Source organism: Panicum hallii, chromosome 5 (assembly GCF_002211085.1).
Source record: "Panicum hallii strain FIL2 chromosome 5, PHallii_v3.1, whole genome shotgun sequence".
Taxonomy (NCBI): Eukaryota; Viridiplantae; Streptophyta; class Magnoliopsida; order Poales; family Poaceae; genus Panicum; species Panicum hallii.
The window spans coordinates 14416399-14440121 of NC_038046.1; the positions used below are offsets into that span (position 1 = coordinate 14416399).

At 51.5% G+C, this 23723-nt stretch overlaps 4 protein-coding genes across 6 annotated transcripts; 1 reads left to right on the top strand and 3 right to left on the bottom strand.

Moving 5' to 3' along the window:
* Positions 1–320: 320 nt before the first annotated feature.
* On the top strand, positions 321–7455 carry LOC112894435 (cinnamoyl-CoA reductase-like SNL6). The gene is made up of 5 exons (XM_025962150.1): positions 321–892; positions 2998–3173; positions 6099–6299; positions 6502–6655; positions 6746–7455. The coding sequence occupies exons 1-5, from the start codon at positions 637–639 to the stop codon at positions 7072–7074; spliced, it is 1116 nt and encodes a 371-aa protein (XP_025817935.1). The 5' UTR covers positions 321–636; the 3' UTR covers positions 7075–7455.
* On the bottom strand, positions 7371–9608 carry LOC112894436. Of its 3 annotated transcripts, XM_025962154.1 has the most exons (3): positions 9200–9608; positions 8366–8541; positions 7371–8290 (listed from the first exon to the last, which is right to left on the bottom strand). In XM_025962154.1, exon 3 carries the CDS (start codon positions 8216–8218, stop codon positions 7682–7684), a length of 537 nt encoding a protein of 178 aa, XP_025817939.1. In that variant the 5' UTR covers positions 8219–8290; positions 8366–8541; positions 9200–9608; the 3' UTR covers positions 7371–7681. The 3 variants fall into 3 exon arrangements, with proteins under 3 accessions (XP_025817939.1, XP_025817937.1, XP_025817938.1); XM_025962152.1 differs by lacking the exon at positions 8366–8541; XM_025962153.1 differs by lacking the exon at positions 9200–9608 and having other exon boundaries at positions 8366–8670.
* A 7957-nt stretch (positions 9609–17565) lies between these two features.
* LOC112895942 (scopoletin glucosyltransferase-like) lies at positions 17566–19324 on the bottom strand. Its single transcript, XM_025963953.1, has one exon. The coding sequence runs from the start codon at positions 19299–19301 to the stop codon at positions 17754–17756; it is 1548 nt and encodes a 515-aa protein (XP_025819738.1). The 5' UTR covers positions 19302–19324; the 3' UTR covers positions 17566–17753.
* A 3363-nt stretch (positions 19325–22687) lies between these two features.
* On the bottom strand, positions 22688–23562 carry LOC112892453 (transcription factor MYB57-like). Its single transcript, XM_025959612.1, has 2 exons — positions 23409–23562; positions 22688–23325 (listed from the first exon to the last, which is right to left on the bottom strand). Exons 1-2 carry the CDS (start codon positions 23560–23562, stop codon positions 22688–22690), a joined length of 792 nt encoding a protein of 263 aa, XP_025815397.1.
* Between the last annotated feature and the right edge of the window lie 161 nt (positions 23563–23723).

Below are 23723 nucleotides of genomic sequence, written 5' to 3' on the forward strand. Positions count from 1 at the left end.
TGATACCCGTATCTACGTGGCCTTCGCTGTCCAAGGCTTCATGAGTTCATGGCATTCGGTTTCTGGGCTCGCTGCTTGCATCAGTCTCTCCAGCACAACAGTACAATCTGGCACCAAGTAGAAGAAGAAATCGGGATCCAATCTGCAGCCCTTATCATCCGAAGTGGAATAAACAAATGAATGCTGAACCGTCGGACAGGAACGGCCGAGCAATCCCCGCCACCCAGCGCAACTACCCCCCGCGTTCCGTGAGCCCCGGCCGGGCCCTCCTCCGCTCTCGTTCACCACCAGCCTGAGTGCCTGGCCGCCTGAGAAAACACAGCAAGCCTCGGCCGTGCCGGGCCGAGCGGAAGAGCAGAGGCGAGCGAGCAGTCCACGGTTCAGCGGCTGACCACGCGGGCCGCGGCCGGCCGCAGCGCACACAAGCCTACCTACCCAAATCCTTCCCCCCGCGCGCGACAAGAGCTCAGCGAGAGCGAGTGCCCTCATCCATCGCCCTATTTATCCACCACGCCCCCCCACCCTGCGCTGCGCGCACCCACCCCACCTGCGAAAACGCTCGCGAACCACTCCACCAACGCCAAGGCAGGGTCCGAGGCGGATCGGCAGGCCCCGCGGATACGCGCGCGCGCGAGCATGGGCGTCCTGCGGAGCACGCAGGGCCTGCAGGCGGAGGTGGACGCGCTGCGCGCCGCGCTCCTGGCCGGCGGCGGGCACGGCGCCGCGGCCGGGTGGCGCCGCTCGGCGGGCGCCAAGCGCGCCCCGGGCGCCGCCGGCGGGGCGGAGGCGCGCGCCGTGTGCGTCACGGGCGGCATCTCCTTCGTCGGCTTCGCCGTGGTCGACCGCCTCCTCCGCCACGGCTACACCGTCCGCCTCGCGCTCGAGACGCAAGGTCAGCACTTCGCCTCCCTCGCCCCGCCACCTACCTACCCCCGGCCGCCGTTTTCCTTCCCCTTCGTCGCGCGCTCGGCCTGCCTTCGGCCGGGCCGCTGCCGCGCGGGTCCCGCCCCCGGCCACTGGTCGTGGGTTGCTCGCTCGCGCACCTCGGCGTTTGAAAAATCGGGGGGAATGCCCGTCGCTTTCGCCGCCCTGAAAGCGATCGCGCGCGAGAAAGAGCCTCGAGCGCCCGTCCATTGGTGGATGCGATGGATCCACGCGCGCGCGATTGACAGGATTAGCAGCAGTGTCATTTACCCCGCGGTCAATAGGTACGGTAAACGCGATGCGGGGATGTAGGATGTTCCTTCACTTCACGCGGCGGCGCCGGGATCCAAACATCACGTGCTTCGCCGTGCCAGGGGCAGGTGAATTATTCTCCGTTTCCTATTATCCCGCGTTTGATAAAGACCTCGCCGCCACGATTTGTGGCAGGCGGACAGGGACAGCGGCTTCTTGCGACGGCCTCTTCCGCCTCTTTTTTCCTTCTTCTTTCTGCACGATGCTTGGCCACCAACTGCCGCGAGCGGGTTGTTCACTTTGATGTGGCTCATGATACCCCCAGCACTAGCCTATATCGAAGCCTAAATGGAGTTACTGTTCACTGGCTCCCGCTACTCTTGCTCAGTATCTACTGTCTAGATAGAACAGACGTGCCTTTTCCTTCCTTCCTTATCTGTTTAGTAAAAACACTGATGGTTGTTATGATGGCCACTTCCAGGCATAGTACGGCTCTGTGGCGCATGGTCTTCGCAGTAGTTGTTCCCATTGGTCACCTCAACTGGACGATCTGATCAACTCGCCTACTGGAACGACCGAAAGAAACACGACGAATGACGATCGAGGAGCAGTTCAGCATCGATCTGACTTGCCCCCTAATTCAAAATGGACACGGCCTCCAGCCACGCTAGAATCTAGTATAGGATATTGCAACTTGAACCGTTGCACGGCAAGCACGGAGCCTTGGACTTTGACCCCTTAGAAACGGTCGGCGATACTACAGCATAATAGGCCCAATTTATGCAGAGTTCTTCGCAGGTTAGTTAATCTGCACGTTTTTGAGATCGTCTCGCCATCGTTGGAAGCCAGCATGTAGCTACCGTCCGCAGTGTCGTGTGTGGCTGATGCCGTTCCATAGACCGTTTATTTCCCCGCGCCTTGCCTTTCTGGCCAATCAGCTGCTTTGGAATCGATGGACGCGGGTCGTCTGAATCTCCTGTGATTCTTGCGGTTGGTGCCCGTGGCTGAGTAACTGCTCGCAGTCCACAAATCAAACACAAGCAGACCAACTAGACTGCTGTATTTTCCACGGCTGCCCATGTTTGTTTCCTCACGGAGACTTGACCGTAGAATCCTCTGGGGGTCAACCGCATCACGTTTAGTATTCCCCACCTCCTGATAGCCATGACGAATTGCTAGTTTTTTTTTACTGGTGCTCCTTTTGGCAAGACACCACCACCCAATTTAACAACTCGTTAGTGGAGAAATCGGTCCCCTCCACGTCTCCCCGCCGGAGCAAATCTCTCTCGTGCGTAGGCTGGGTGCGTCACGCCGGCTTGCAGTGCAACAGATTGCTGGCCAAGTAAAGCTGGAGCAGACTGAACCTTGGTGCGAGAAAAGCAGACAACCATTTGACAATGAAAAGGAGGGATCGAACTTAGAGAAGTGGTGCCATGGTGAACGGGTTTAGGTTACCGAAAGCCCCACCTCAACCTACAACTTTTCTTCGACGGGCCACCTGGAAAACTCAATCGATGTAGAGTCTTTCGATGTAGTAGTGTCTTTCTGACGCCTGATGCGTTCGTCGGCTAGCGGTTTGGTATCTCAGGTTCCCTTCTTCTTCTTTTTTTGAGCATCCAGGTTCCTCGTGGATACGACCCCAAAGATTAGGATAGGCGAGCCAAAAATAAAAAATAAATTATTCCTAACAGATCGTGGTTGATATTTATCTCTGCTTGCTACTACTTACTACAGTTATCACAGCCAAGCTGATTGAGATTTCCATTATTCGGTTTGTGACTGACATGGACCGGTGGTGCCGTGCTTGTGCTGTGTTGGCAGAGGACATGGACAAGCTGCGGGAGATGGAGATGTTCGGCGAGGACGGCAGGGACGGGGTGTGGACGGTGATGGCCAACGTCATGGACCCGGAGAGCCTCCGCTGCGCCTTCGACGGGTGCGCCGGCGTGTTCCACACCTCCGCCTTCGTGGACCCAGGGGGCATCTCCGGCTACACGGTCAGTAGCACGGCCAACCTCTACTAGCAGTCAAAATACGAATGGGGTAGCTCCTCACATCACTTTAGAAAAAAAAAAAAGAAGCACCATGTGTGACACTTCACGTAAGTTTTTGCATCTGCGCGTGACACGTAAGTCTCACAAACCAAGATGGTTACGTGTGTTCTTTTTTTTTTGCTTCATGAAAATGAAGAGCGCTAAGGGCCTTTTAGCAGTAGGATAGAATAGGAAGTTTCTGAACTCGGAAGTCGTTAGATAAAGTAAAGTAAAAAAATTGACAAAAAGCGGGACACTGGGCTAGGGCAAGAAAGTACGATGATGGAGGTAAGACCAAGTCGCGATTCGAGATTTGGAGGGTGGTGCCGTGATCGAGCTGGAAGAGAGGTTACGATTGGCCCCTCGGCAGAACAGAGCAAGCACAAGTCAAGTGCCACTGCCGGTAACAACTACCGTACTATTAAATAAACCGGTTAAACCAGACAGTGATTTTGACAGCAAACAACCTTTCTAGAACGAGAGAGATGATTGCGGGGCAACAGAGACAGGTTGCTCTCATCATTGAGGGGCCTTTTAGGGACGCTAGGACCACCCAAGTGTTGACGGAGGAGGAGTGAAGGACGAAGCTGAAACACGAGGGCACTGCATTGCGCCGCGCCCCCCATGTTCATTTGCTCAGTGAAAGTGAGGCAACTAGACGTGGGTGGAGGCACGCACGCCTCAGGAATCAGGATCGGCCTTGCTGCGTGGTCCGGCCCGGCCCGCTGGGTTCGTGACAACACGTGTGTCAGCGAGAAGGGAGCCTGCATCGCAGGGTAGCCTGACCCGGACACATGATGCTGCAAATCTGCTGCGCCACAAACATTTAAACTAAGGGTGTGTTCGTTTCACCACTTTAAAACCCGAAACATCTAAACTTTAAAGGTCCGGCACCGAACACCTCTCTAATTCGGCCTCTAATAAGACTGCGATTGTTTAGAGTAAGGGAACACTCTAAAATTTTTAGAGGGCTCTAATCGGAAACGAACACACCCTAAGGCCCTGTTCGTTTCCTCCTATCTAAACTTTAGACCCATCACATCAAAGAGAATCTTGCTATTTAGAAGTACTAAATAAAATCTGTTTATAAAACTTTTTGCACAGCTAGATGCTAATTCGCGAGACAAATTTAATGAGCCTAATTAATCCATAATTTACCACAGTGATGCTACAGTAATTGTTCGCTAATCATGGACTAATATACCTCATTAGATTCGTCTCGCGAATTAGCACTAGGGTTCTGCAATTAGTTTTGTAATTAGACTTTATTTAATACTTCTAAATGATAAGATTCTCTTTGATGTGACCCCTCTAAAATTTAGGTACCCGGAAACGAACACCCCCTAAGACCTGATGCCTCTTTTTACATATAGTTTAGCCTTTGAGTGTGAAGAGATGGATTCCCTGCACCCACCTAGCCTACCACTGTAATAGCATGTGCCGAGCTGGCTGACCAGAAAAAAAAAAAGAAAATCAGTACCTTCAGTAACCAACCCGTGACTTTGGAAGTACAGCTTCTGTTGAGGGTGCAAAAGCAAGGATTGGTAGAATAGGATTGTCGGAATAGGCTACACGAAAGAGTTCCTGATGATTCGGATCTTCTCTGGCTGTAGTGGTGCAGCGTCCTGAACCCTTTGACATTTTGGCGTTCGAACTGACCTGAAGGCAACACAGCCGACTAATGAGGGATCTCAAGTCCTACAGTGTAGCAGCTGGGATGTACTAAGCATCTAGAAGTGGTGTCTTATTCCTGTCTTAGATTCTTGAATCTTGAATTGCGCCTACCTAATCCAACAGACGAAGAACGTATAGCTTGTCCAACACTAACGACACTGGTGGCAGGTCCATGCCTTCCAACTCGTTCACCTAATCTAGCTAGCGCCTGAGATCTCCTGCCCTTTGACACCTCCCAGGGCACAAGGTTTATCTTCAGATCTTTGATTTCACATTGCAACAAAAAGAGTTTGACAATGCAACCACCATCAGACCACACCACTCAGCAGCTTCGTACGCTGGGACCGTCATGACGTCAATGTATCCTGCAACCACTCGCGGATGGGTTTATAGCACCGGAAAGTGATCAGAAAACTCAAAAGTCGTAGGAGCCTCCCTCGCTGAATGGGCTACTGCTGCGTGAAGTCGTTAGCCAGTTAGGAGTTTGGAGCAGCAGGTGCAGGTCCCTTATCAGTTATCACCCCAACTCCCCAACTATCCAGATTCCAGTCTGAAAGTGAGGACCCTATGTGGCTATGTTGATTGGAGGCAACAAATTCGGGATTTCGGGAGGCGATTCAGTGCTCACCTGCTCACCAGTACAGCAGCCTACAGTGAACAGACAGCCAAAGCATCGCCGTCATATGTTGGGGTAGCTAGCTAACGGACCTCTACCAAACGGACCTCTACCATTAGCACTCATCGGATCGTGGATTCGACTCCTTGTAGGAGCGAATTTCAAACTGAGGTCAAAAAATCCCCCTCGCTGGTGCGGTCATGGTTCAGAGGATTTTCTCAACCACGAAGCGGTTGCTTCCTTTTTAATGAAAAATGGTTGGGCCGTCATACTCCACCCGGTCGAGTTTTTCTTTTTTTACTAAAATTGACCTGGACAGCCTTTGACTTGCATGCTCGTAGTAAGTTCGGTAAAGATCTTGATTAGGTTGCTAAGCCACAGTCTTAGTCCTTTCTGTCAATTGCCTAACGCACCTAGACCTCATTTACGATTTATCTATTGCGGACAAAGGCACTTGTTTCTTGAATTTTAGCGGTGAAACTTTCTTCTTCTGTTAGCAAGATATATTGAATCAAATTTTAGTAGTTACTGGAACATTTAAATGACATACAGGCTGAAGTGATTTGTTGTTAACATGTGGAAATGCCTGATTTTGACAGAAACACATGGCAAGGTTAGAGGCCCAAGCAGCGGAGCGGGTGATCGAAGCGTGCGTGAGGACAGAGTCCGTCAGGAAATGCGTCTTCACCTCTTCACTGCTGGCATGCGTGTGGAGGCAGAACTACCCCCATGACCGGCGGTTCCCCACCATCATCGATGAGAACTGCTGGAGCGACGAGAGCTTCTGCCGCGACAACAAGGTGAGGCGTGAGGGGTTGCAAGAAATCTTTGTACTAGAAGTCTCAGCTGGTGCCAGTTCCTCCAGGGTTGGGTGCTACTGAACTGCTGAAAGGCCCTCGCAACCTTGGAAACCTTTACCACCGAGGCACCGACCAATAAATAGTACTCTTGTTTTTTCTGTTGAAAAAATGAACAAACTGACGATGTGATCCATCGTTTCAGCTGTGGTTCGCACTTGGCAAGACGGCAGCGGAGAAGGCGGCGTGGAGGGCAGCCCGGGGGCGAGACCTGAAGCTGGTCACCATCTGCCCCGGGCTCGTCACCGGCCCGGGGTTCCGCCGCCGCAACTCCACTGCGTCCATCGCCTACCTCAAAGGTCCGTATTGTGAAACGCACTAACTCGTAAGTATGATGCGTTGTTCACCAGTCATCATTCTGACCGACTCGCTTGACATCTGGGCCGCAGGCGCTCGTGCCATGCTCTCCGACGGCCTGCTCGCCACGGCGAACGTGGAGACGGTGGCGGAGGCGCACGTCCGCGCGTACGAGGCGATGGGCGACAACACCGCGGGCGGGCGGTACATCTGCTACGACCACGTGGTCCAGCGGCCCGAGGAGTTCGACGAGCTGGAGCGCCAGCTGGGGCTGCCGGGCGGCGCCGCGGCCGCGGCCGCGCGGGGCGCCGGCGACGACCGGCCGGCCAGGTTCGAGCTCTGCAAGCGGAAGCTGGCCAGGCTCATGTCCTCCAGGAGGAGGTGCACGTACGACACCTACTACTCCGTCGCGTTTGATTAGCCAAGGCTCTGTCTGCAAGCAGGGCTAGGCTGGCTGCTGATGCAAAGTATCAAGGCAGATTTCCTGGGTTTGCCCTGACTGACGGGCGATACCGCTGGTGCTACTGATGAGCAACGATCGCAGCAAGGGTTGGCTGCACCGACCTGCATTCGGTGGTCCGTTTTGCTTGACGAGGGGAGCAATAGCTAGATTGCTAGAGCTCGTTGCTCTCAACTTTTCCTTGTGGATAGGAAGGAGCAGAGAGCTCGGATGAGAGTGTGTGCAATGATGTACTACTAGTGAGGCCAGGTGCAATCTTGTACTGCGGCTATCTTTCACCCACACGACCGCACAGCAAACTTTGTACAGGTCACTCACTGCCAAAAAAAACAGATTGCACAACCATGTACAGAGTGCGATCTTGTGCAGAGTTCTGCTGCAGCAACGAAGGTGGGTCACCAGCGAGCCACACCAGGCAGCGCGCATCCCAGCACCGTGCCCAGCCCATGACCCGCACCATCACAAAATCCACACGCCGCGTCACGTCCTGCAATCAAAGCTTGTGCAGGCCATTGCCAAAAGAAAAACAGTTTGTACAGGAAGACATTAGACATGGCCAGCGCACGTGTCACTCAGGAGCAGCATCGCCGTCCTTCTCGGGATCGCCTCCTCCCCCGCCCACCACCGGCGCCGAGAAGGACAGCCGGCCGAACCCCCAGAGCCCGACCTGGTACATGTCCGCCCACACCTCGTCCGACGCGTCCATCCTGGAGCTCACCTTCGCCCTGGCCTCGGCGCCGCCAACCGCGTCCGCGCGGGCCAGCTCGCCCCACTCCTTGCTCCGCCGCGGGCCCTGCTGCTGCTTCTGCTGCTCGTCGTCGCCCAGGTCACGGACGCGCCACGCCCTCGCCTTCCGCAGGCGCCTGCGGGCGAGCCTGGCCGCGCACCGCCGGCCCGCCGCGTAGGGCGCCCTGACGAGCGCCAGCGTGAGGCAGCTGAGCACGGCGCACGGGCAGAGGCACAGCGCCACGCAGCTCGCCACCGCCGACGCGCTGCACGTCCCGCACGACTGCCTGCTGCACCGCGTCGCCACCCGGTCGTCCTCCTCCTGCTCGGCCGCCTCCGGCAGCGCGGGGAAGCGGTACGGGCGCGGCGGCGTCGCCATTGCCCGCCTCCCGATGAGCTACCGCGAGTAGGCTCGAAAGCTCGACCGCCGCTGGCTCCAAAGCTCTGGTGCCTGAGAATAATAATCATCATCAATAAGCCGGGTTGTGGGTGATCATCAGCGACCAAATGGTTTTGTGGATGATACCGGACAACTTCGGGTCTCTGTTGCGTAGTAGGCAGTATAGCCAAAGTTAAGGTGCGCACGTCAGGTCTTGTGGCACATTCCAAACGGTGATCAGACGGCTGCGAACCTCATCGTCACCCGAGGCCTACTTTGAACACTACTGCAAAACGGACGCTTGACCTTACCACTAGTTCCTTCTATAGGAAATTTATGGAAATGGAATTAGCTAGTGTTCAAAATAGCAGTCCACTGTCTAACTGTACATTTATGTACTACGGCAGCAGGATGGATTCCTTGCTAGGATGTAGTACTGGTACTGCTACAGAGCGGAGCAATGGAAACGGTCTTGGAACATCATTGCCCCAAACTTTGATCCCGTAAATAGAACGTCAGCCGCGGCATTGCATTTTGTTGTGCAGACCTGCTGGATCCGCTTACGAGTCTACGACGGCTGGCTCCAGCCTATAAACACCACAATGTCGATGTCGCCAAAAATAAAAAGAGAGGCAGGGAGACGACGCTAATCCCCTAAATCCGAAGTCAAACAGGCAAAAATGAGTACGCTGAAGACTTGGATTCACGATACATTTCCGAAGATCGAACATGGCGAGCATGCCGTGTTTTTTTGCTGTTTCTTCTCTTTTCTTTTAATGGTGAAATAATAATCTGTCTCCTGGGCCTGGGAAAGGACGGGGGGCAACGGATCGATTGAAACGACGGCACCGCGGCCATTTGGAAACGGCACGGGCGCTCTGAGAGCCTCTCTAGCGTTGCGGTTACCGAAGAAGAAACGCCATAGTTAGGGTAAGCACGCACGATCAGAGAAGCGCAGAAGAAGAAACGGACAGCGCGTACCCGGGGTTAAGGAAGGGGAAGCCGCTGATCGGAAACGCCCTCGCTTCGCCGGCCGCGGCTCTCGCGATCACGTCGGGCGTCGTAGAGGACGGCGCTGATCGAGAGATCCTGGAGGAACCACCGTGCCCGCCTGACGGCCACCAGCGGCCGGACGGTCCACACCGGAAGAGAGGGAGAGTGCAGTGTTGGTTGGATGATTGGCGCAAGGGGATGAGGATCGGATGGGGGCGCCGCGGACGAGTAGGCCGTGTGGAAACTGGGGAGATAAACAGGGGTTCTATGGATGATCCGGGGGCGCCACTACTTCTGTTCCTCTCGCTGCCACCGTCGCCATGTTTATAGGGAGGTTGGACTCTTTCGTGTCAACTGAACAACTGTTCCCTCTTTTTTCTTCCCCCTTCTGAGCGGAACTGAACAGCTGCTGCTACTCCGGGTGTCCGGTATAGCCTGGCCGGGCCGCTGTGCAAGTATTGATCGGTACCTCTCGTTCTTGCCCAGTCCGTCATCTTAAGTTGGGTCAGGCCCAAAAACGGGGAAGTGATGGGCTAAGGATTGGGCTTGAGTTCTTTTGCAAGGAGAGCACCAATCCTATCGGCCCAACGTCAATATGCATATTTCGCGCAGCATTCCACTAAACAATTAGTACTGGCATATTTCGACAGCATTCTTTTCTAAGACAGGTTGAACCTTTATGTGTTCTACCACAAAAAAAACTTCATGTGTTATAAGGTCATAACGGAAATTTTTAGATCGAAGCCACTCCCAGTCATGGACCGACAAACCACCAGGCAATATCACATAAGGGGATCCACACAACCTAAACACAACATTGATTTTTGTTCTTGCACTTTGTCATTGTCAATATATGTAGCAAACTCTAAGTATTATGAGCATCTTAAAAAGATTGGGAGAATATATTTTAAGATTGATAAGTTATAGACACCTTACTATTACGGGGCATATCATCTCTTCTAAACAATGTGTTGGTAATTTCTCAAATAGATTGGGAAAAATTCGAGCACTCATAATGAATCGAGATCTCAGACTCAACGAACTAGTTCCAAATAAATCTAACCAGCTTAAGGCTTATTTAGGAAGGCTTATTGCGGCTGTTGGGATGCGCTCTAGGCCATCACCTAAGTCTAGTGACCCCTTCGTGTAAAAAAGTCTAAGTTAGGTGTCTAAAGGCATTTTTGTAAGATCTAGGGACTTAGTTGCAGCATTCAAGGACCGGTTTGTAAGTGATAGGGACTTTTTTGTAAATCCTGAGGATCTACTTATAATATTTGACCCCACCAATGGAATAAATATAAACAACCGCCTCCTCCTCCCTGTACTGTAAATAGAGCCCTAGGGCTTGGAGGAGAGAACTTTTACCCATTTACTTACTTGCTCAGTTGGCTTGCTCTACCTCTCACTCTATCTCATCTCTCATTTGTTTGGGGTGCAACCCCAACAGAGGCGTCCACTATGGTCTCAGCTCGAGTAAATCGATGGCACCACAGAGAACAAGTTGGCACATTCTATTTTTTTAGAGAGGTGATATTGAGATAAAAAAAGGAACACTACTAAAAAAGAAAGGGTTTTTAGGGGCGGGTAAAAACGTATTTTTAAGAGCCGGTGCGATACTCGTCCCTGTTTCTCACAGCTAAAAATAGCTACTAAAAATAGCTATTTGTAGGGGCAGGTTAGGGCGTGACCCGCCCCTACAAATCAATGTCCAGAATATAAAAAATCAGAAAAAATTAAAAATAGCAAAAGAAAAAAGAAAAAATATCACCACCAACCAGCCACCACCCCTTATTATGGAGGTACAATTTTTTGACAAAATATGCACACTTGCATAAACTGGGGTTCGAACCGCTTACCTCAAGCCTCGCGCGTACCCTACTCTCCACCACACTGCACATTTACTTGTGATTCTATAGGGTATGCTATTCTTTTCTATTAACTCTGAAATCGATTTCTAGGGACGGGTCATACCATCACCCGCCTCTAAAAATATTTTTATATTTTATTCCTAAAATTCATTTAAATCTTTACATATAGCAAAATAAATAAAAAATTAAAACTTCTACACCATGGTTATTATGAACTATGGATATAAGAAAATATACCATGTATATTTCAGTGTATACAAAGATTAAGACTATAGAAATCTTAAAGTATGACTTGAGTTGTATGAGATACTATATAGTTATATACGAACTTATAATAATTTTTTGACTATTAAATGATCTAAATAAAAATGTTATCAACTACAAAGTTTTAGATCACGTTAACCTCTATAATTTTGATATAAAGTTCAATTTCATCCGAGATCATATGAAAAAATTATAATTTTTTTCTAAGTTCATCTGTAGAGGCGGGTCATACCATCACCTATCCCTAAAAATAATTTTAGGGACGGGTGACGCCATAACCCGTCCCTAGAATTGGCCACCATTTTAGGGGTGGGTGACACCATCACCCGTCCCTGAAAATGGTGACATTTTTAGGGGCGGGTAACGCCATCAGATTAGATGCTACAATAACCGCGCTCTATTTATAGGAGTGGGTTACGTTTTGACCCGTCTCTGGAAAAAAGAGCATTCCTACGCATCGTTTTTTATAGTGGAATGTATCACTTGCTGGAACTTGGATAGATAAGCAGAATGGAAAAAGGAAAAAGAAAGTTCGGTCGATGGTTACTAGCCAGTTGCAAAAGTTTAAACTCCACAGCAGGGCACCTTCGATAGGAAAAGTGCAATCGATGGTTAAATGCCGTAACCACACATGAGCAGCATACATGCAAAGCCTCCATGCAGCTTGTTGGCTTCGTACGTGACCTCCGCTGGCGCCGACGCAGCGGGCGCAGCTACAGTAGTACAGCAGCAGACTAGTAGCTTCGGCAGCTCACTCACGGAAGACATCAAGCAGGCGGGCTAATTGAAAGAACAGTAAAAACTCATGATGAAATATGCATATTGATGGTCCTCAAATAGTCCCGAAAGCTCAAAATATATAGCTGAGCACCTTCGATCAAAAAGAAAGAAGAAAAAGCACAGGCAAAAGAACACATGCAACTTCAACAGACAAGCGCATGGGTAACAAGCAAGAAAGACACATCTCTCCCCCTAGCCAGCAGTTCCGGTAACATGCATGCGAAGCATCCTAGAATTAAGACATCACCGTCCGTCACTCATCAAAAGAAGCTCTCGAAGCTGAAACAGCTGCCTCGTCACCTTGCCGGTGCCGCGAAGTCACCGTATCGCCGTGACGCACGCCAAATTTACACCTTTGTTCATACATTTTCAAGGGCGGGCGGCCAATAACCAATCAAATCATCCATGCGGAGCTCAGCTGCGAAGCTCACCTCGTTAGCAAAAGGACAGGCAATAACGCCAAGGCTGAAGGTGCCGGGCCTTTCAAAAAAAAAATAGAAAGAAGAAGATCGAAGGTGCTAGGAAAGTTGGTAACCATCATTGTAATCCCAGCGTCACCTCCGCTCAATAGCACATATTTCCTCTTAGTGATGCCTAGTAGAACATAGCACGGGAAGCTGCAGCTTAGTGCAGTCTAAACACCAATCGAAGGTAATGCTCCACATCTCCATACAAAATATTTAAATCTTGTCACCTCCGTTGTTCTTGCAAAGAATGCAAAGCACAAAAGTTTATAGAAGCAGTGGTCCAAGACATGAAGCTATTGTAATCACCTCCGAGTGCATGCATCCACCTCCGGACGACACCGAGGCTAGCTGTCAGGCGACGCAGCAACAAGAGGCAGCCTCGCTCGTCACCTTCGGCCGGGCGGCGAAGCCGCATGCAGCGAGGAGCCGCTCCGACGGTCCGGCATCAATGAACGCTCGGCATTGAAGCTGTTGGGCAATAATAGCTCACCGTGGTTTTCGCACAAAAGAAAAATCTCATGACACCACCAAAAAAAATGAGATCGAAGCTTACAGCACTAAGCATCCCAATACTTATAAGCAACCAGCACCTTCGTGTTGCCATGTTCCAACCAATCGATGCTGCGGAATGAGATTATTTACCTGGCCATCAGCCCATCACCATCAAACCAAAGCTTCCCGCATGTGTCATCCGACAGCAACAACCAGAGCCCAGCAGCTTCGGCCCAAGTGGTTCGCCGAGGAGGCAAGGTCGCGGGGAGGCACGACCATCTTTTTCATGAGTGACCGATGCTCATCTCAACATGCGCAGAGCAAGAACCATCGCTTGCCATTTTGCTCCTCTCACAAGAACCTTCGGTAAAAGAAAGTAGGTACAAGCAAAGCTGCTGCAACTTCGCATTGCCACCTTCGCATGTGGCACGCCAGCTGCTCGTCACCTTCGCTCGAAGCAGACCACAAGCTTTTCATTGCAATCTTCGATCATTCATTTCGAAGCGATGCAAGAAGCCACGGCCACAAAAGCTAAAGTAAAAGCAAAATCAAGGTAAGAGTACAAGCACCATCGAGGCTTATTTCACCACCCGGAGTCGAGCAATACTAGCTACAGAGGTCATTGCCTTTTTGGTATTATTGACCTCTGGAGAAGGTTATAATTTTCGGGGGCCATGACGAAGGTTATTGGCTTGCTGACTCTTTATCACTAATGATGATTTTAAAAAAGCCATGATTCATTGAGAAGGTCATGACAAGGTTTGGATTTAGTTTTCTACCTTGCTTACAAGACAATTATTCAAAGTAAATATTCATCTTATTTATTGAAATTTTCTCTCACTAACCTCTATTTTGCAGGGTGTATCTTTAAAGAACTTCGCTTATTATTTATCTGTATTTGCATATTAAAAGCTCTCTAAGCTTATAATTCTCCAACTAAGTTTGTTCTACATAGTGAAATATACTCACTAACCCCTCTCTTGAGGATAATTTGTCTTCCAAAAATACAGAATTATCATACTTGCTTTTGGGAGAAAGTTATCACCTTATGGGCTTTCTACCCTTATTGACTTCTAGAGAAGGTCAGAGCATTTGGAGAAGGTTAAAACGAGGGTTATCACCTTTTTAGTTTTCTACCTTCATTGATCCAGAGAAGGTCAGAGCTTTTGGAGAAAATTATAACGAAGAGAAGGTCGCGGCTTTTGTAGAAGGTTATAACGAAGACAAGGTTGGTACGAAGGTCCCTTACTTAATTGGCTTTTCTTAGTTATGGATGCGGGCTCTCTTCGAATAAAGAACCTTCAAAAGAAAAGAATATATTTCAAAAATTGAGGTTAGAATATATTTCGGAAATTGAGGTTAGAAGGTCCTTGAGGGACCAAGTCATTTAAAAGCATTGCTCACTAATCTTAGATCGTTGTTTCTTCAAATTAAGAACCTCTGCAAGCAAAGAATATGCTAGAGAACTCTAAGCAAAACATCCCGAAGGTACCACATCTAGAGATAGTTATCTACCTTGCGATGCTTAACTGCTTTTGTCTAAGTGTTTCAGCTTATCTCGGGTCGAAACAACAAAGAGTTGCAAACATCGACCATAGCATCTTGAATGCTCCAATTGTGTAAGTTAGCAAAGTTCGTATGCCTCGCAAACTTTGCATACTTATCTAAAGGTGCAAAAGCACTTGAATGGCGAGGGGCTTCCAGATCTAAGGGTCTTGAAGCCAAAATAACTTATGACCTCTAATCCAGACTTCACCCAAAACACCCAAAACACTCGGACAGAGAAGCTATTTTTGAAAGTTATACATTTCTTATATAATGAAATTTTCCTTCACTAACATGCAGGTTTTCTTCAAGGTAAGCACTCCTTCTCCACCTTAGGATAACCTCTTTATGCTAGACCTTCATATTTATTTCACAGGAATGTTGGTTTTCATCCAAAACCTAAGTGCTCGATACATTGGTTTCCACAGTATATGGGTTTTCATCGAGAGATATCTCTTATTGACCTCCGGCTCTTACTGGCTATTGGATTGGTTTCTTTTCGTGGTTATCTGTCATTGACTTCCATTATAATGATATTCATAAACAGTTAGATTCCACCTTAACAATGGCAATTCATCCGCTCTAGTATTCAAGAGCACTGTCTTAACCTTCGGTCCTTCGGTCCTTATCAGCTTCAAGAATCTGGAATTGGCAAACCTTACCATATCCTTGCAAATGCATCCATCTCCATTCATATGCATCAAAAGCATACGTCAAATCATCTCATCGCATGAACACATCATCATGCATGGCAAAAAGGAATAGCTCCGAGGAGCTAAGAAGCTTCCGACCTCAAAAGAAAGCCAAGGAGCTATCAATCCTAAGGGATGCGAAGCCAAAATACCTTCGGCTAAGAAAAAGAAAAGTGCAACAAGCACAAAAAAGTTAAGGCGCTATCGATCCTAAGGGATACGAAGCCGAAACACCTTCGGCTAAGAAAAAGAAAAGTGCAATAAGCACAAAGAAAAGGGCAAGGGGCTATCGATCCTAAGGGATATGAAGCCAAAACACTATCGACCAACAAAAAGAAAAGTGCAAAAAGCACTTGTGTTTATGGATAACTTCAAGAAATGGTCACCCGAACCATTCTACACCCGTTGCAAACATATCACCTTTTTCAGGTACAAATTGTCGAATCAACTTCACCTAAGTTGTAGATTTGACAAAGCCTGGCACTCAAAGTTTCATCCCCGCCACTACTTCGGTTCGAGGGGCTCACTGTCACCCTCAGCATCGTCAACGATTACGCCTCGACCGATACTCCGGCTCGAGGGGCTCGCCATCACCTTCGGCATCATCAACGACTCCGCCTCGGCCGATACTCCGGCTCGAGGGGCTCGCCGTCACCTTCGGCATCATCAACGACTCCGCCTCGGCCGATACTCCGGCTCGAGGGGCTCGCCGTCACCTTCAGCATCGTCAACGACTCCGCCTTGGCCGATACTCCAGCTTGAGGGGCTCGCCGTCACCTTCGTCATCATCAACGACTCTGCATCGGCCGATACTCTGGCTCGAGGAGCTCGCCGTCACCTTCGGCTTCAACTCTGACGTCGCCTCGCCGCTACTACGGCTTGTGGGTCTTGCCGGGACCTTCGGCTTCGCCTCCGACATCGCCCTCGCCACTACTTCGGCTTGAGAGGCTCACCGGGACCTTCGGCTTCAACTCCGACGTCTCTCTCACTCGCTGTTACTTTGGCTCAAAGGGCTCGCCAACTCATCATCACCTTCAACTGCTCGGGTGCATGACAACTGCAACACCTTCGACCACTACTACAACTACTTCAACTTTTATGTTATCTGCGTCGACTACTTCCATTACATGCAAAGCTCATCTCACAAACACTAGCCAAGAGGGGCTGGAGGTGCACCGGAGGACCAACCCTTCCTAGATGACGGAGTCTTGTCCGGTGCTTGTGAGAAAAGACTTGAAGACGTTGCGGCTACCTTCGGCCATGAGTTCTCCGACTACATCACTGGTTGCGGCTACCTTCGACCACGACTACTCCGACTACATCGGAAGACGAGCCACTCACTGATAGAAGCTCAAGGGCGAAGCTGCCTGCAAAATCGAAGTTCTTTAGGATCTAAAGTTGGCATTTGTGCGTGTAAATCAAAATATGTGCGTGCTCTTTTCTCCATGCCCTTTTTCGCACTGGGTTTTTAGGATGGAATTTTTAGTGTGGCGCACATATCTAGGTTGCACAGGACATTCCTTGCAACCGGGGTCCGGATTGTGGATATGCGTCTTTTAACAGGGTCAGCTACTCGGTCTCGTTGTACCAGCCAAGACCGAATAGCTGAGGGGCTACTGTTGGGGATGCGCCTTATGCCACCTTAGGTACCTAAGGCTACGGACCCTCTTCGTGTAAAAGAGGCTAAGTTAGGGGTCTAAGGGCAGGTTCGTAAGGTCCAGAGACTTAGTTGCAGCATCCAGGGGCCGGTTTGTAAGTTATAGGGACTCCTTGGTAAATTCTGGGGACTTATTTATAATATTTGACCCCACCAATAGAATAAATATAAACAACCGTCTGCTCCTCACTATAAATAAAGCCCTAGGGTTTGGAGAAGAGTACTTTTGCCCATTTGCTTATTTGCCCATTTGGCTTGCTCTTCCTCTCACTCTATCTCATCTCTTGTCTGTTCAGTCTGTTCAGGGTGCAACCCTGACAGCGGCTTCGGTTTCACTTATTTTGCGTAAATTGACATACCGTAGCGTGAAGCCGTTTCATAACGGGCTAAAATTGAACTAGGAGCTGAGTAAACCTAATTTTCTTTCCTTTACTTCACCGGCTTTAACTTCACTAGTAAAATCGTTAGAAAAAGTCCTTCCAAACGGCCTCTTAGTGAACCTCACTCTTCAAAAGAGAATGGATTGATTATAGTTTAATATTTTTGGACTACCCAGTGTTAGAATAGTATAAGGAAGAGATCAAGAGAGTTAGCCATCATGAACGTTGGATACAACCTAGGCAGCTGGCTCCAAACTCTCCAAACAACTCAACGAAATACTTTTCCTTTTCACACGATGGCACGAACTTTACGACTCTAGTCAGTGACTAGTAACCATATTCAGATTCGTATACGCCACTGAATCCCAACCTTCCACTTTCGACGTGCTTCCACCAATCAGACATTGGTGAGGCCCCTGCGAGCCATCAGCTCGTCCATCAGCCGCCCGACGTCATCGTACGAGGACCCGCCCTTCTCCACGGCGCGCCTGGCCTTCTCCCCGAGCACCCTGGCCCTCTCCCTTATCGCCTCCGCCTCCTCGCCGTCGCCCATCACCCTCCCGATGGCCTCGGCGACCACATCGCCGCCGATCACGCGCCGGGCCTCCAACTTCGATGCGTAGTCCGTGGACCCGACCCCGACCCCGACCTTGAGCAGCTCCACGACCAGCTTCTCGTTGTAGAACTGGTCGGCGTACCGCGGCCACGTCACCATCGGCACGCCGGCGCTCACGGCCTCCAGCGTCGAGTTCCACCCGCAGTGCGTCACGAAGCCGCCCACGGCGGCGTGGTTCAGGATCAGCATCTGCGGCGCCCAGCCCCGGATGACGAGCCCACGCTCGCCGCGCGCCAGCAGCTCCGCGAACCTGTCGGGCATCCATTCCGACTCCTCGGTGTCCGCGCCGCCGACGACCCAGACGAAGTTCTTGCCGGACAGGTCGAGGCCGCGCGCGAGCTCGCGCAGCTCGGGCGGCGAGAAACGGGACAGCGTGCCGAAAGACACGTACGCCACCGAGCCGGCCGGCTTCGTGTCGAGCCACCGCAGGCAGCCGTCCGCGTCGGGCGAGAGCGCGTCGTCGGTGCCCCTCGTCGCCACGTCCTTGCTGGCGAACGCGACCGGCCCGACGAGCCACGCGCGGCGGCCGAGCGTCGTGGTGTAGTGCTCCAGGTAGTCCGGCTCCAGCTCATGGAAGCTGTTGAACACCTCGCCGTAGCTCCTCTGGTCCGCGGCGTTCACGCGCTGGAGGAAGGCCCAGCGGTCCGGCATCTTCTTGGGCTCCATCATCTGGCTGCGCCTCATCTCGACGCGGTGCGGCAGCCCCGGGAGCAGCACGGGCGCTTCGGGGTCCTCGGGGGCGGCCTCCACGGGGTTGTGGCGCACCGTGCAGTCGCTGCAGGCCCGCGCGAACAAGCTGGTGCCGAGGAACCCCAGCCGCGGGACGCCGTGCTCCGCCGCGGCGTCCACGGACCAGTCGAAGAAGCTGTCGGACACGACGGCGTCGGTGCGGTTCTCCGCCAGGAACCGGTCGAAGGGCTCCCGAAGCAGCTGGATCGCCTGGAAGAACTTGTCGCGGTCGGCCTCGGAGTTGAGGGCCGGCCCGGACTCGACGCCGGGGGGCAGCCCGACGTCCGGGAAGGGCACGACGGCGATGTCGATGGCCAGGGCGCTCTCGGCGCCGCGGGAGGCGTCGTTGGCGCGGTCCACCGCCGAGCGGATGACCGCGGCGTTCCCGGGGGTGGTGAGGATGGTGCACCTGACGCCGCGGGCGGCGAAGAGCGCGGCCATGTCGGCGGCCGGGATGAGGTGCCCCGGCGCCAGGAACGGGAAGAAGAGGATGCGCAGCGGCCGCTCCTCATCTTCGATCGCCATGGCTGGCCGCGAGCCGGCGCCCCGGCGCTGTAGGGAACAGATCAGGTGGACCCACGCTGCGCACTCTTTTTGCATGGATGAATGGATTTATAGGCTCCAGATGATTTGGGTCTTAAGTGTTTCTCTACTTCGTGCCGGGAGCCGTCGAGGAAGAGCACTAGTAGCCATCTCTGACTTGGTGATGACCTCCAATAGTTAAATTTTTCCAGTCGCTTGGATTGCCCTCCAAGTGTGTAGCTTCACCAGCAAGAATTTGAACAGAAAATTGTGGCTCGTGTCTGACAGGTAACTGCCGCCACTAGCAGGTTTCCAAGCAAACTGTCTCTGGAAGTGGTAAAATTGTATAGTGCGACCTGCGACGCCATTCGTAGAGAGTTTGCCTCGTTTACTTTGCTTCAGCTGCGGCGACAAGATTCGCAGTAGAACCGACGTCTCGACGCTGGAAATCGGGGACGCGCGATCTCTCAAAACGTGCCCGTGTGGTTCGTCATCGCTTACGTAACGTATCGCGGATCTTGGATGTTCCCGCTGGGTCACCTGTCTGTACGTACGTGTCCCCTCGTGACTTGTAAAAACTGCACATCGGGCCATCGGGGGCGTTTCATATCAACCTAGAAAGTAGCCAGGCGGTACGAATTTGTAAACTTAGAAATTATATCTAGGGAATTTCAAAATTCTTGAAAAAAAAACTCTCCATAGATAAAGTTGAACATTATGGTTCCATATAAAACTTTAACTCCAAACTCAGTCTGATTCACTAGTAGATATAGAAATAACAAATTTGGACATCTCTAAGAAATTATGCATTTTGCACCTATTTTTCAACAAAAGTATCTGACATTTGTTATTTTTCGTAGCTGAGATATGAGCAAGTTTAGAGTCGAGTTCTTTTTATGGAAGCATAATTGAACCTCAAATATGTATTGTGATTTTTCATTTCGTGAAAATCTGTCACGTATGTCTTTTAGTTTTCAACACTTTTTTCACCTTAAATGCATGCTTTCATGCCTGCCGCATGAGCCATTCTGATTGGAGGAGCAAAACTGCCTAAAATTTTTGTAATCGTTGCATCCAGCGTCATATTTTATTAATTTGAGTACTAGTATTGACTACTTAGAGTGTTACATCCATATAAAATACTAGAAGCTAACGGTTGAAGTATGTCATTTTAATTAAAAATATATATTCAGGCGCACATAATCGCCACACATCGCACTCCCACGCACATCATTTCGAGCACATAATATCCCGCTCGATCAAATCAAGAAAAGAATGGTTTAATCCGACGCATACATTCCAGAAAAATGTCCGGAAAAGAAATGGAGAAGCCATTTTACACTTTGCGGTCTATGGCGTCCAATCTGCACCCAGCCCACCCAGGGACTTCCGTGGGCCTTGAAGAGAAAGATGCCGATCCGGCCAGTTCAGCTCCACAGGCCCACCCACCAGATACTGGGCTGGCAAATACTATGTGTTTCGGTACTCCCGCTCCAAGAAGGTGCGGTCGTTTCCAAAGTTAGAAGTTTGGCACGGCTCCGTGAAGAGTTTTATCACCGACTGCTTCAGAAGCTGTACCAAATGGCTGCGGCTCCGAACAGCTTCAAGAACCGTTTTCTAATAAAAATAGTGGAGCCGGAGCTATTTCGGAGGAACCATAATTTGTAGCTCCTCTAAAATTGTGGCTCCTCCAAATCGGCTCCAGCTCATCCAGAGAAGTTCTTCAGGCGAGCCGTGCCAAACACCCCTTAGTATCACAAAGAGTGATGATGATGCGAACACTCACCTCACTCGTTGCGAACTGGCAACCTAGAGTAGGGTGCGACTATATGTCACCGAAGGTGACGGAAGTGAGTTGCATCACCTGAAGAACCTTCCAAGATCCATGACGGAACGGCCCATAAACATTATCTTCCTCGCGACGGCGTCCTCCTCACCCCCGTGCCGCCGCCCTCCTCGTCTCCGGCGGCTTCCACCGCTGAATCCGCTGTCGTACCCCGCCCAAAGCAGTTCGAGTTCTCACCCCCATGCCGCTACCCTCCTCATCTTTTGTGGCTCCCGCCGCCGCCTCTGCCTTAGCCATTGAGCTCCACCACCGGCGCACTTGAGAAGCTCGTCATGTTCCCCCGCCGCTTCCACAGGCCTCCAGTTATCCTCCACAACCTACGGCCGGCGGCGTCCGCCGCCACACCGCCCCACCCACAACCAGCCACCACTGCCTACTACCTTGCCGCCGCCGATCTTCTCTATAGCCGTCCACACCAAAGACACCCCACCTGGCAATTTAGAATCTCGAACCCCCCAAACCCAATCCTAGGAAGAAGCAAGGAGCGGTGGCGAGCAGCGGCGGCAGCATAAGTGTGACGAGGAAGAAGAAGCTTACATAGATCGATTCCGTTTAATGGGCTGAAATAACCTTTAGGCGATAGCTCACGCTCTCGTAGCGCGAGCTACGCATAGTCGCGGCGCTGGAGTAGCCTGCTTTTCCTGCACGGGGTCGATCGATGACAGGCGCAGAAAAAAAGCATTTGCGGCATCCACCAGATACGAATGGATCAGCTAACTGGGCTGAAGAAGGGCGCGATCCTTTCCCAGGTTAAATTTAGGTTAAAATCACACGAATGTCACAAGGAAAGCCGATTACGCGAACACTCACATCACTTGTCCAGTTGTTCTGCTTTTCCTGGCGGTCGATCGATGACAGGCGCATGTGCGTGCACTTGTTCTCCAGAGCTAGCTCAGCTGCTTTTTGTTCATCGAAATGGACAGCTCGGTCGAGCACCTATCCACACGCACCTCCTCAACCACTCATCTGTACCCTCGTGCCGGGTTTTCCCGTTTCAAGCATCGCTCCCGAAATGTTGGACGCCCCCATCCTGCATCTAGCTATACGCGCGTTCCATCACCAAATCTGAAACTCGGGACGGAAAAGGGTACGTGACAAGTGACTCTGAGAAGGAAAGATCGATCAGATGAGCATGCAGCTCGCCTAACAATCGAAACAGCAGCAGCAGCTGTCGACTCTATCTCCAGCTGGCACAAGGTCTAATGGATTACTGACCCTAGTGCTATCTTTACGATTCAACTTAACCCTTATATATTTTAATTATATAAGATAAGAGTCTGGTTATTTTTAAACTTAGCTTTTAGATTATCTAGATTAAAATTTAACACTTTTGCCTTATTACATCTAGGCACGATACGAGACGCTCAGCACGATGATGCGGCGATGAGGTCGATCTCGTGGTCGCCGATTTCAGCGAGTGCAAGAAATTGACGAATAATCCGTCCACGTGCATTTGTTCACTCAGCAATTACGGCAACGAGAGCCATCGTTCAACGAGAGCAATCCTAAGGCACAGCATCACTCGTTTACCGACCGAGCTTGCTAATACTTCTTGCTAGCTACAGTACTAAACACTGAAGTAGTACCAGAAACAATTGCCCATTGCCATATGCACTCTTCAGAATGCACCTGCGACCGGTTTTGTCTCCCAGAAATTCTCCACAGCGTTCCAGAAGGTGTCACTGAACTGGGACGAGAAGAAGTGCGGCGGCGTCAGAGCGTCCACGCCGACGGCCGTTTCGCCGTGGCCGGCGACCAATCTCATCAGCTCCGAGTAGTCCGGGAAACTCGACTGCTGAATGCGCCAGTCTCCGGCGGTGGGGCTGTCCTGGCTCGTCAGCGCGGACGACGCGCCTTCGCCGCTGACGGCCGCCGCCGCCGGCGTCGTCGCAGCTGCCATGGCGGCTTTCTGGAAGTAGTACGGAGCTTGCTGGTAGGGGTCGGGCTTCGTGCTGCACCAGTAGTAGTCCCCGGCATCGGAGCTGGCGCCCTCGCTGACGGCCGGCTGCTGCTGCTGACGCGGGGTCGTCTTGGCCGCTGCCGGTTTCTTCTGGATCCTGGTCCTCCAGTAGTTCTTGATCTCGTTGTCGGTCCGGCCGGGGAGGTGCTTGGAGATCTTGGACCACTTGTTCCCCAGCGTCGCGTGGAGCTGCCGGATGGCCGCGTCCTCCGCCGGTGTGATGCCGCCGTGCCGCACGCCCGGCCGCAGGTAGTTGAGCCACCGCAGCCTGCAGCTCTTCCCGTTGCGGTTCAAACCTGATTCGTAGAGGGACACTCGAATCAACTGATCGATCGAGGAAGCACGCATTCAAGCAGTTGATCGATCGATGGAGGCTTACCAGCAGCGCGCGCGAGGTTGTCCCAGGAGCCCTCCCCGTGCTCGGAGATGTAGCCTACGAGGATGAGGTCCTCCTCCAGCGTCCACGGCCCCTTGCGCACCGCCGGCTGGTCGCCGGCGCGGCCGCGCGTCGACACGGCCACCCTGGTGGCCATCTCCCTACCTCTTCTGTGCGTGGCTCGTGTGATGTCAACTCGAACCGCCGCGCTTGGTCGTGCGCGCTGCTTGAGGATGCCGGCAGATCGATGCGGTGATCGGTTGGTGTGTGCTGCAGACCGTTCGGCGGCTGCCGTTATATAGGCGCGCTAGCCGGGCC

Bases quoted from the DNA above. Each gene is read 5' to 3' on its own strand.
- LOC112894435 (XM_025962150.1), top strand. From the start codon at position 637: ATGGGCGTCCTGCGGAGCACGCAGGGCCTGCAGGCGGAGGTGGACGCG. The intron at 893-2,997 runs GTCAGCACTTCG...CTGTGTTGGCAG, and splicing joins CCTCGCGCTCGAGACGCAAG to AGGACATGGACAAGCTGCGG. The intron at 3,174-6,098 runs GTCAGTAGCACG...TGATTTTGACAG, and splicing joins GGGGCATCTCCGGCTACACG to AAACACATGGCAAGGTTAGA.
- LOC112894436 (XM_025962152.1), bottom strand. From the start codon at position 8,218: ATGGCGACGCCGCCGCGCCCGTACCGCTTCCCCGCGCTGCCGGAGGCG.
- LOC112895942 (XM_025963953.1), bottom strand. From the start codon at position 19,301: ATGCAAAAAGAGTGCGCAGCGTGGGTCCACCTGATCTGTTCCCTACAG.
- LOC112892453 (XM_025959612.1), bottom strand. From the start codon at position 23,562: ATGGCCACCAGGGTGGCCGTGTCGACGCGCGGCCGCGCCGGCGACCAG. The intron at 23,326-23,408 runs GTAAGCCTCCAT...TCTACGAATCAG, and splicing joins CAACCTCGCGCGCGCTGCTG to GTTTGAACCGCAACGGGAAG.